The sequence below is a fragment of the Lonchura striata genome, chromosome 1 (genome assembly GCF_046129695.1).
Source record: "Lonchura striata isolate bLonStr1 chromosome 1, bLonStr1.mat, whole genome shotgun sequence".
Classification (NCBI taxonomy): domain Eukaryota; kingdom Metazoa; phylum Chordata; class Aves; order Passeriformes; family Estrildidae; genus Lonchura; species Lonchura striata.
The window spans coordinates 129,977,113-129,990,164 of record NC_134603.1 but is presented as its reverse complement, the minus strand read 5'-3'; the positions used below and the strand labels follow the sequence as shown (position 1 = coordinate 129,990,164).

General features: G+C 35.1%; 1 protein-coding gene across 3 annotated transcripts in view; it reads left to right on the top strand.

Annotated features, from left to right (window-relative positions):
* Positions 1-13,052, top strand: part of PHF14 (PHD finger protein 14) — a 159,031-nt gene that overhangs the window by 121,048 nt on the left and 24,931 nt on the right. The window contains exons 18-19 of one of the 3 annotated variants that reach the window (XM_077787788.1): positions 2,938-3,051; positions 4,713-4,795. The exons of 1 other annotated variant lie outside the window; for it this stretch is intronic. In XM_077787788.1, the coding sequence (XP_077643914.1) occupies positions 2,938-3,051; positions 4,713-4,784 (186 nt within the window). In that variant the 3' untranslated portion in view covers positions 4,785-4,795. The remainder of the gene's footprint in view (positions 1-2,937; positions 3,052-4,712; positions 4,796-13,052) is intronic. One more of the 3 variants, XM_021538343.3, reaches the window with a different exon arrangement.

The following is a 13,052-nucleotide window of genomic DNA, read 5'->3' as shown; positions in this document are numbered from 1 at the left end:
TTTCCCCCATAATTTATTAATTAATATAACTAAACATTGTGATTTATTATAAAGCTATGTATTGATTTGTCTGACTTGAAAATGCAGATTTGTGATGTTTCCTGTGTAGTGTAGAAAATGTAATAATGAGTTAATGAAGTGGGAAGGGCTTAAGCACCAGAAAAGACATGTACTAAAATAGTTACCGTGTTAATTATATGTCCATAAACCACTATGTCCATCACTGCTACAGCTGAGGCTGACAGCTCCTTGGTAAAAATATTGATTCAGTCAGTGGTAGTGGTTTTTTGCCTTTCCAAGTGTAAATGATGTTAATACTTTTCTGGGTTGTTTTTCTTGCCAGAGTACAAGTACCAGGATGTATAACCAAAACTGTTGCTCACTTGGCCACATACTCATAACACACCTGGAAGCAGCTCTGTAAAAGTTATCATTTGCACCTTGCAGCATTTTTATTGTGGTATCATCCATGAAAGGATCTCATTCCACCTACTGAATATGTCTCTTTCTGAAAGCTGTATTTCACATGTTGTCAAACTAGTTCAGAACAACACAGATTACCTGTGTTACATATTTAGATTGCAGAAGAGTCTGGATTGGAAGGGACCCACAAGGATCATCAGGTTCAGCTCTTTAAGTGAATGGCCCATACTGGGATCAAACCCAGGACCTTGGCATTATTAGCACCATGCTCTGACCAACTAACAATGTGAAAAGAGATAATAAAACCAGTGCAACTGGGAATGGAGGCATATTTGCTTGGATTGGTTTCTGAATAATAAAGTAAATTAGGTTTCCATCCATCTCTCTAAAAATAGAAGTATTAAATTAGCCAGATGGTTCTTAGGAGAAGGATGGCCAAACTGCTGGAGAAGAAGATGCTCAAGATTTGATATAAAAAAGAATATATGGACCTGTTGAGACAAAGGACTGTAATGAATGTAAGCTTACCAAATCACAGTTGCTCAGATAATTTTTGAAAAACACTGTTTATAACTTTAAAAAAGCAAGTAACTGAAAATGGTTGCCACCATTATCTGGCTACAGGTAATAGCAGCATAACAAAAGCTTGTTCAGGTACAAAATGCAAACAGAATTTAAGGAGAAAAATCACTGAACCAATGGATTCAGACAAGTGTATAATTTTCTTCCAGTAGATGTGTTTGTTACTTTTCTTTTTGTAAGAAGCACAGAAGAGCTTCTGGAAACATATTGAGCTGATAAATGGCATTGATTTAACTTTCTCAAGGAGAAAACAGTACTGTTCTATATTCAGAGTGAGCTCATGGCTAATTGAGTAAGCAAGAAAAAATATTCTCATCATCATAATTCACTGCGACCAAACTGAGGTGGCCTTTGAGAGAGATGTTTGCCTGTACAAGTCCAGGGAAACCAGTCAGCTGTCAGGTTGAACATGATGTAAATTTCCTTTTGATGGCATATATATATATATATATATATATATATATATATATATATATATATAGCATGGGGGAAATCAGACTTTTAGCAGAATTCTAGAGATGTTTCTCCCTGCAGCTCACTATATTTGACTGATACTCTTCCAATATATCTCATTTTTTTCTTTTGTCCCACAGATACAGCATTATGCCCATAAAACAGTTCAGTGCAATGGCAGTTAGACTTCACTGTTAACATTTTAATTGACGGTATTCTTTAGTCTTCACTAAAAGCTATTTTTTCTAGAAGTTTTTTTCCTTAAAATATTTTCCTCATAACAAACCTGAAGTTTAAAGTGTCATGTCACAAAATGCCCCAGAGCATCCTTTTTTCTAAGTCACAGACAGGTGATGCAATGAATAAGGTGTAAAAAATCTTTATTAGAAATATTTAAGCACAGAAGTATTCTTTTCACTTTATACTCTTTGGGAACTCCCTCCATGTGTTAATTCTTTTACAGTATCTGGTCTCACCAGATGTGATTCTCTGTGTGATTCTGTAATGGTTGTTGGACCAGTGCTCACTTTTTCCCTTTCTATGCGATGGGCTAAACTGCAATTGATGAATATTATAGTTACAAAATTTTAATTTACTCCTTACAGGTTGTTATATTTGAAAACTTAATAATGAGCTCTGCAGCTTGCAGTTTCCAAAAGTATAATCTTGATTTCCTTGCAATTAGTGAATGTAGAAGGAAAGTGATATATCAAAAGCACATACTCTGCTTGCTAAGCAATGACATCTAAAATACCTTCTGTAATGAACATTACGACAAGCACAGTAGAGATTATGCCAACTAATGGATTTTTTCTCTGCATTAAATTGTGTCAATCTATGCTGTTATCAAAACCTCTGTGTGAAGCACTGAAGGTATTAAAGTGTTTTTTATTTTGAATTATTTAGTCATGTTGCATGACAAAATCAAGGCAATTTGGAAAATAGAATGTAAATTATTTAAGAATTTTTATTTATTTTACTGAAATGTTAAATACTAAAAGGTAGCAAACTCTACTAATATCTTTACTAGATTGTGTGCTATATTGGTTTGCAGGACTGGTAAAATACATTTGTTGGGGGTTGTTCTAGCATGGCTCCAGGTGTTTTGCAGAAGCATCCGTCTGCCATAAGTGGACAAAATGTAATATTCCCTTCTTTGCAGTTCAGGAGCAGGGGTAGGTATGGGTAAAAAAGCCATGCTTATTCAGAACTTTGCAATTCTGAAATGATGTAACTACTTAATAAGTATTAAAATGCTCTAATGAAGAAATATTACTCTTTCAAGAGAAAATATATGACAGATGTTTTTGACCCCAGGCAAAAGAAGTTGCCCAGAATAAAAAGAGTAGAGTTTCAGGCCTCAAGTATTTTTTATTTCTCTCTCTGTGCTTAAAGCACAGATCCTCTGAAAAGTCTCATTTTTTTGGCGTGCCACATCAACACGCTGCTGAGGGGTCTGTTTGTGTCTGTTGCCCTCAGGACTCCGAGCCGTCAAATGAGGTGGTCTCAGAGGCCCCAGGTAACGTGGTACCCTCTACCTCAAGAAGTAGCTCTGAAGAGCTGATTTCGGTGGCACAGAAACGTCCAGAAGAGGTAGGACATTCTGTGTCTGTTTTTTTCCAAGATTAACTGTTGGGGAATACACATTTGCCTCTGTTTTTCATGCCTAGTGTTGTGCTACTAATAACAGAGACTTTTTAAAGCTAGAGCTCAGTCTTATACTCCCATATTAACAGCATGCAACACCAAGGTAATACTCAGGACTATTATTAATGGCACCTACAATTATACTTCATAATAAATGCTACTTTTTAAATACTGTTTCTTATTGTCAGTAATTAGGAAATTTTTTTTATTGTTCCTATCTGTCACACCATGACAGTAACAGGAGATTCTGTTAGATTCTGGGTAAATAAATGTCATTACACTGAAGAGTCAGAAATAGAATCTGTACATAGGTATGTAGGTAGATACAAACTTTTAACATCCTTCACAAAATTTCAATATGTCTTACTTCTGTCTTGTGTGAAGGAATGACTCTTTCTGAGATTCGACCTTTCTTTGTTCTCTTGGTTTCAAAAAGTGATGTAGTAGTAGTTGTAGTGATGTAGTCATAAATCCATACTTCTGTTGTTGTGAGCAAAGGTGCTTGTAAGGTAGTTCCATAGGGTATCAAATTACTCACAGTGTTTTCTACCCCTGCTTTGCATCCCTGTCATAGTACACTATAGCTGGAGGAGAGGTTGTCTGTAGAATTCAGACTCATAACTTCATTTCATGGTGGCAGTCATCTTCCCAGAGAACTGTTATTATGCCTAAATTAACCTTTCCTATGAGATGTAAGTCCTTCTTTGTAGTAGCCTTAATACTTAATCTTGGCTTATTCAAACAGTTTAGTTGGTATTATTATTATTCAAAATATGTCATGTACCAGGTATATAAAGGCAAGTCTTTGCTGTTTTTTTTCCTGAGATTTCTTTTGACTGTAATTTTCACAGCAAAGGAGAGTATGAAGTGCTAGTCATAGGAAATACAATGACATTTGTTAGTTTAGTGCAGCCTTTAGATAAATATCTTCATTTCTCTGATAGTCTTGTCACTTTGTCTGAAGAAGAGGGAAGGTCTAGAGTATGAAGCCAGGAGAATTCTTAAGAGAATTTCTCCTGAAATATGACCAAGTAGATTCACCTATTTTGGGATATCACTACATATTCCAAGATAGAAATTCAGGTTATCACATCTAAGCAGTCCTGAGGATAGAGTAGTACAAGCTTTTAGTAATACTTTTTTTATGTATTCCTGAGTAGCAGAGGAACCTCTAGTCTTTGGAGAGGTGTGGGATCTGTCTCTTAATTCTCAGCTTTTTCAACTTACCTCACTCCACTGGAGAAATTAAAATGAAGAGCACAGATGATGTTTAAAAATAAAAAGAGAGAAAAAGTCCTGCAGAAGGAGGAATGAAACATGGTTAGTTAGTAAAAGGTGACCAAGAGGAAGATGGATATACAGTTTTTGCTTTTGTGGAATAAAAGCAGCTCAGCTGTTAGGGAGAGGAAACTTCAGATAATCAAAAGATGGAAAAACTCCTTTCAAATTTTACAAACAGTTCAGTAATAGTTAATGTTGAAGCTGTTTTACTGATTGTGGGGTCATGTGGTTTATAAGGGAATGAGGCTTTCTCCAGTCATATTTACTGAAGTTTGTACAAAAGAGAGAGAGGTGAGTCAGAAAGAGTTTTGTGGTTGGATTTGCAGGGAACCTTGAGAGGGGAGCACCAGTATGCTGAATTTCCAAATTCAGAACCCACCATGAAACAATCCACCTAAGTTACTCATGGGTAAGTCAGCATGATAAACAAACATTTATTAATTATACCCTAAAAAAAGAGGACCAAAAAGTGATTGCAGAGCTTGAATTAAACTAATGCCCCTTTATTTTTAATTTTGTTTGAAGTCTTCTGGTGCACCTTTCAATATCTGCATAATGAGTTAATATGTGGGATTGACTACTGACTGGTGCATTATTTGTGTATTTTATGTCTCATCTGAATTCAAACCATCAGCATTGGTGAGAGTTGTTAAAGAAAAGCTCAAATGCAACTGTAGCATAGAGAAATATGAGAAAAGAGTAAGGAAAGCAAGGTGGCTAACAGTGAAGGGTTTCAGGAAGGTGGAGAAAATTTGAGAAGGTTGTGAAAAGTGGTGTTCAAAAAGAGTCTTGGGCTTGCAAATGTGAAGATGTACAACTTCTTGTAGGAGAAAGTATGGAAAATCACACGAGCTGCCACATTAATTTGAACAAAACTTTTTTTTCCAGCTTAGGATTTGTTTTCCTCTTAGATAGCACAGTCTGAATCTAATACTCAATTACTTGTGTCATCAGTAGGTTGATATTTGTGGGATATAATTTGATCACTCAAATGAGGTTTTGTTTTGCTTGTCTAGTCATTCCTCCTAATAGAGATGATGGTTGAATATTGAGTTCTCCTCAACGGGAAGGCAGAATGGCATCCACTCCTCTTACAGCTGCCCTTCTTCCCAGCCACTTTTGATGTTCTAAAAGTAGATTTAACTGTGTTGGATCAGGACAGTGTCCAGCTATGGGGCATACAACAAAAGCCACTGCAAAAATAATTAGCAAATTAGCATGTTGAGTGTATAGATCTAGACAGCTGTGAATTTTCTGTGAATTTCACAGGTGTCCTGAATCATCTGTTAGAGATTCAGGAGAGTGTGTGTATTCATCAGTGTATTTCACATGCAGAAACCTTTCATGTTATAAATTAACTGAACTGACTTTAAAGTTAGAAAGATACTTAATTGTCCCTTTCCAAAAGCTGTGCAAGCCTCTTTAAAATTTAAGTTGTATATATTTGAATGTTTGAATAATTTTAATTAATGTCCATCCTAAAATAAGGATGTGATTGATAACTTAATATTGTATATATTTCTTGTGGTTTTTTAAGAATTGAATATGGAAAGTGACATTGAAAGAAGAATTCAGTGCATTTGGAAGGGGATAGATCCTGTCTCATCCTAATTTCAGTGTAATTTTGGTAGACCTTCCAAGCAGTTTATATAGTTTCAGCAGTTTTCCTCCAATAATAATGCCTAAGATAGGATTTTTTTCCCACAAGACTTCCAAAATTCACATATACCTCACTGTTATGTTAGTATACCCTTTGTTCTATATACTGCACATTCTTTTCCATTAATGGATGAAAGGAAATTCTCTGGACGTTGTGATTATTTAAGACACACAGCTTTTAAAATGTTTTAAATGTACAAATGTGCTTGCTTGAGTAACACTGCAATTGTTCAATAAGGTTGAAAGGCTGGTGTATCAGCTTTCATGACCCTTATTCTGTTTTCTATGGTCAGCTTCACTTTGCATCTGGCAATTGCATTTGTAAATGTATTTAAGTTGGGTTTTGATGGATATACAGTGATGCTGAAGAAAGTGAAGATTTGTTGTTGAAGCACTTTTACTTTGCCTTTTTCATGTGTCTAAAGAGCAAGATGGGTGGGCTTTGTTTTCTTGATACCATTTCTCATAAGCAGCCCGTTATTCTGTGGGGAATGATGGTGTCCATGGTTTGTTATCTAAGTGAGAAAATACTAGTTTTGACAGTTCCCTTAACTATGAGTCTCATAAGAGGCATATTCTCTTGTTTAATTAGAAGTAAAATAGAAGTACATGAGTTATGTGTATTAATTTCCTTTGCCAATCCTGTGGCAAATTAATTAATCATGTTTTAATAGTGTAAGCCTAGAGGCTAACAGAACTGATCTTTCTGAGTGTCTGCATTGCCAGAACAGTATAGATACAGAGGAAAAGCTGTCCTGTCCTTTCTCTTGGATATAAAAATGAATCCAACAACCAACAAACCCCTACTTTCCCCTACCAAAAGAAAGCACATATAAAGCATGGAGCACTTTAAGGTAAAATATAAATCATGTGTTCATAAGCATATGAACCTGAATAGCTTATGTGTCTGTGGTGCTTTTTGGGTGCTGGATTCGAACTATAAAAGCTGTGCAAATCTTTGTGGTTCTTAGCTAAAGAAGGATTAAGATAGGTACCCTTTAACCTGTTTCTGAACTATTAGACATTCAGTGCTTCCAGTAACTGGATATATCATTTTTCCATAAGTAATGTACAGCTAAGGTATGGTGATTTGTTTGATAGAAGAAGATGTGTCACACACTTAAGTCATCTGCCATAGCTCTAAGTATGGTACAAGCATCCTAAAAAGATTGTAGAATTCAGTTTTAACTGTATTATTTCCTATATGAGGGGAGGAAATGTTGCTTAATTTCTGTTAATACAATTGGCAGCTGATACTGTCCTTTTTTTCTTGATTTATGCTCCTTCCTTGATCTTGGGATAAAATCTTTCCCAATAAGTCTCTTTGGCATTTCAAGTTAGTACAAAATACATTTTTTTTTTAAACTCAAAGTTATAAATTTCATCATCAGTGTGTCCAGTCCTTATGGTATTTTATTACAGTAAGGTTTTTTACTTTTTAAGCAAAGTATGGTCTAACATATTCTGAAATCATTGAATTGAAAGTAATTCCATAGGAAAGTTTGTAATAATGCTCATGTGATCATTTTTTCCATCTGCTATCATTAGACTATTCAATGACTGACTGTCCATCGTTGACATAATTAATTTCAGAAAATAATCATAATGAAGAATAAGCACCATCAAGAAGTAGAGAGATGATTTGCTCTCTTAGAGAACACAAGAGTGTATTTGTATATCTATCTTTATGTATAAATGCACATCTCTTATGCTTGCATTTGTGAAAAGCCTGTGCACTCTCTTCTAAATTTCATAGGCTTAACCATGTATTCCCTTTATTCTGTGTAGCTTCTGGCTTGAATGCATTTAATAGAAAATTTGTGTCAGACAGTTGTTGCTATAAATGCATTCTTTCTGACCCATTGCTAATTAAAAAAAAAAAAATACGTATAGTGACTGACATAGGGTGAGTTGGACTCAAATTTAGTCTTGACCACTAATTTTTTTTGTTTAACTTCTGAGGAACTTCCCCAGTCAGAAAAATAATTGTAAATGTCCATGCTGTATGGACCTAACAGTCTGTTTTCTAATGAAATATCATAAGTGATAACCTATTAGTTATTTTGTATCATAGGTAAATAATTCCCCTTTATATCAGTAGTGATACTGGAATTTTGTACTCTGAACCTGCTGCTATACTGAGATCTGCAAACAGACAAAACAGCACCAAAAAAATGACATACTTTAATAGAGAAGAAAGCATATTGGATCATCTGTGTCATCCATATCCTGGTGGACATAGGATGGATCCCTCCAGTGCATTTCTTAGTACATCTTTCTGGTTTTATAGCATCTGAGCAGTGGTGGTTTTAATACTTCTGGCATCTTTTCCTTTATGCTCCTTCACAGTAAACATTCTCTAAGGTGTTTATCACATAATGTTTATTGCACTCCTCCTCTTTGTTTTCTCTGAGTGACAGCAGAAGAGTTGCAGCAGATTACAGACCTGGGATTGAAATGCATTTTGAGTATTTTATGGATCTAAGATTCATTGTAGAAAAGACTGGTATTTGATTCCTTGTGAAATTACTTGTGGGTGATTTGGTCCATAATCCAACTTTTCTTGTCATAGTATATCTTCCAGTTATCAGACTCATTTATCAAAACAAGGGAGTTGAGTCACCTTTTGAGATCATTTGGCACTCAGGAGATTTGTTTGATTTTCCTTTTCATGCTTCTACAAGTAATTATTATTATTACTGTAGTTCCCATTAATATTTCAGAACAAAAATGGTAAGCCACATGCCTGAAGAGCCTTAGAGTCTAACTGTGTTAAAAGTGAATTAATAATGAACTGAGAAAAGGAACATAATACCTTTGACTACTGAAGTGGTTCCTCCGTAAAATAAACCGGGAAATACAGTTAAGCATGTAAATGCTCTGGAGTTAGGAATTCATATTTTCCTGCTAATCTCTTCACATGACTGTTTTATGTAAGCTTCTTAAGAACTAAATATAAAGGTCGCAAGATGGCTGGAAAATGCTGTCATGCAGTTCTGCTTTTGAAGTCAAAATTTATTTATGTATATTTAAGCTGTAAATGGCCTTACGAAATGAGGGTTCCTCTTAGAAGAACATTATTAATTTAAAAAATGAATTAGATCTGTTCAAAATTTTCACAAATCCAAGACATTTTTTTATTTAACCTTTTCACAGTCTCTGCCCTTCTTTAAAGTACATTCAGTCCTATATCATCTGTTACTCAGGAAGGTATTTAATACATGAGTGGGCATCATTTGCATTATACAAGAAGATTAACTTTACAAGCTCTGCTATTAATCTGAGTAGCTCTACATATTGACCTATGAAAGAACATAATTAAGTTAGCTTAATTAAGTTAGTTAATTGTTACACTCTGATGAACTTACTATTGAGAGGAAATTAAAGGCAAATAGAAAATGGCATTCATTGGTTTGAAATCATGTTTTAAAGGGTTTCACAAAGATATTTTATATATAGATGGCAAAAATATCTATTGTGTAATAAGCAAAGCAGATGCCATTAAAATCCCTGCAGTTTTCTCCTTTATTGCCTGACATTCATCCATATTTCTAAAAGAGATTTTAAAAGCATGCTGAAAATTTAGAAAATAACTTTTGTGAGGTTTTTTCTCCCAATACCCAAAAAATTAAATTCAGAAATCCTGTATACACATGGACTACAGAGAAAATCACACCAGTGAAGTTCATTAACTGTTATAATCTGATAATGAAGTCTCCATCGGGATAGAGAAAAGGATTGAAAGACCCCTCCGGGCAGCAAGCAATACCCCATCATGCGTACATTCTTACACATCAGCATAAGAATGTCTTTCTCATGCAGTGATAGAGAGAAAAGGAGAGACACTCCTGGAATTTACTCTGTCAGCTGCATTTCTGTTGTCAGGAGTGCCTGCAAGTTCACTGCAGGAAAACATTCAGGATTTCAGCACAGATCCTGTGCATGGATAGACCCTCCACATGACTCCAACATCTGGGATGCATTCATCAGTCTTTATAAGCACTGATAAGTACCCTGGAGATCATAAATTCCAAGTAGATGCAATTAATAAACAGTAAGAAAAAATGGCCAAACATGCAAAATGTGCTACAGTGAATGCTGCCAAATGAGCAGTTTATTAATCTGTGAGATTCATTAATATTACCATGGCTTTAGTTTGAAATTATTTTTTGTGAGCAATTACTAGTTCTCTATTCTTTCTTTTTTTTTTTTTTAACTTGCCAGGTCTATACATTTTCTGGATGTCATTCTCAAAGATTTTAGGATTCCTGCTTTCTTTCTGTTGTAAAAATTAATATTTTAACTCAAGCAAAGCCAGTATTTTCCCTGAGGTGTTACTCTTTGGCATTTCCAGATCACATGAAAGGATCATTGATCTGTGGATATATTCTCTGAAAAAATAGCAGCATTGAAAGCAGGAAGGCAGTGGCATTTAGGATCACTTGTGTACAAATTTGTATTCATATTGTGAAGATGTATAAGTTTGAATTGCATTCCTACAAAGAAAAAATAGTCTTCTTAAATAATGCTTGACTCTTTTCTGTTTTAAAAAAATCTGAAACAATTTTTTAAACTGATAGGATAGAAAGAAGCAATTAAATTATAGATACTGTATATTTTATGAGACATGTTATTTTTCTTTAACAGCTTGCTACAAAAAATATTTAATTTTTGTAAATACAGTTTCAAATGAACATGTTGTTACATTTGTCCCCTTTAAAATGTTATGGAGCTTTAAACAAATTGTTATATTCTAGGAAAGAAAAGCATTGTTTTCAGCTTCAATGATGTGCTTTAAATAATATTTTTTTTTTAATAGAGGAAGAAAGTGGAAAATTGGAAAATTAGAATTAAGTGAGCTTTAGGTCGGAAAATAGCAAGAATTTCAAGTTTAGGGCTGTTTCCCACCTGCTGAGGATTTTGATGGTTGTACTGATGTCAATGAGCTTCAGTGGACCTGTGTTCACTATCTGGTCAGCTTTGACTGTTGCTTTGAGATATCCATGATGTGGCACGGTGCAGTGTCACATAAGCCACTGTTGTCATTTCCTGTGTGGCCTGTGTGGTACACAATGGAAGTTCTTTCCTGGAGGAAAGTAAGTGTAGCTTTTCTCTTCAATGTATTATGGGGACACTCTTAATATTCTACTTTTTTCTGTTTCTTTCCTGTGTTCTCTCTTACCTGTAATATTTAAGTGAAAAATTAGGTTTATACATTATTTGGTCATTGCATGCAGTGTAAATATTAGGGGTCACGCTGCACTACATGAACAAAGCAGTGATCCTTTTTGTAGATGATACATAATATCAGAATTTTCCTATGTTAATATGATAGTTTGAAAATATCATCAGAACCCTTTTAAGTTATTATGGGCTAGATTTGTGATAATGAAGCTTGAACAGAGTCAAAGATTCCAATATCATCCTTCAGGTAGTGAAGATAAGCAGAGGTCAGTCAGTAGCCATTAATAACATAGGTTATATAGATTTTTCTTTCCCAGTTGCATTGGGTTATCTCTAAACTGCTGCTTTGCCAAACTATTGTTACTTTACATTTCTCCCACTGTTGGAAAGAATATTTAGACACTGAAAAGTTCATATTGCTTAAATATTTCAACACAGTAGGATCAGTGATTTGTTATTTGTTAGAGTACATTTTTTTGCTATTAGTGTGTATTTTTCTGATAGGCATTTGTACATTAATCTACCTGAATTTACAGTATTTTAAAACTAAATTTGTATTAACATAAAGCATGTATTTTCTAAAGGCTACCAAGTAGGTTAACACACACTATTATCTTTAATAGCTTTCATTGACCTTCTATGTCCTTCTTAAGTGAACAGTTTTCCTATAATTAATTTTTAATTTTTAAGTATGGCTATGTAGCTATCATAGTCTCCCAAAATCTCTAGATGACCTGGGAATATTCTGGGAATTCCCAGAACTACATATTTTATATTTTATGCTGTAGATATGGTCTTTGTTTTACTTAGAAAATGAAAATGTTCCCGAAAACATCATTAAATTCAGAGAGACTTAGACTGTGATGAGGAGTGGTATCTTTGGAAAGCTTGTTTTCCTTTAGCCAGTCCTAGGGTGTTTTGCTCTGGAAAGATTCTTGTTTAAGTGGTTGGAATCCTCACAGGAAAATGGCACACACTTCTGTCAATCAAGATATTTCTATGTCCTCTCATAATGACTACTTTGTATTATTCTGTAGCTCTGCATGTACACAATAAAGATGGAGATAGGCCTACTGCATGACTTAACTGGCTAAAGGCATTTGCCAAAAACTCCATAGATTCTGCTAGTGTTTACCAAGGAAATATTTGCAGAGGATTTCTCAGGGCACCTGGAAGAGGCTTTAACCTAGGGGGATGGCCGAGATGGGCTCTGCAATTCAGTGGCCACCAGACCCCGCCCACATTGCTGCAGGAAGGGCAGTCTGTGTTCCCAGACTGCCTGCTGCTCCTGCTGGACCTGCAGATGAGTGAGCTGGGTCAGTGGGCTGCTCTGGCAAACCATGGAGTGATGTCCATGGGGGAGAAGGACATGCATAGCTATGGACTGTGAGCTCCCTCTTCAATGTCAGCACATGCAGCTCAGTGGTCCAGGGCTGACACTGAGATTGCATTGTCATTTGGGTGCTCTGGAAAAAAGAAATTAATCTTAAAAATACTCACTAGTGTTTCTGGATTTACTGTAATAGCCAGTTCTTGTGTACTTACTCATTCAAAAGAAGCACTTTTTTCCCATTTAACAGCTGAATTCCAGTTTACCCTTGAAGAATAGGCTTGTCATAGTTGAGTTGTTCAGGAGATTGACTAAAATTAAGAGCTAATATTATAACTAATGAAAATCCTGATTGTTTCTGCAGTTTAGGATCAATTTTTGCCTGGAAATGTAGACTCCTATTTGGTATCAAGAACCACAAGGACTGAAATTCACACAAAGTGGTGGTGCATCTGCTTGCATCCTTGTGAAGTTTTTTTGTGATAGTTATGAG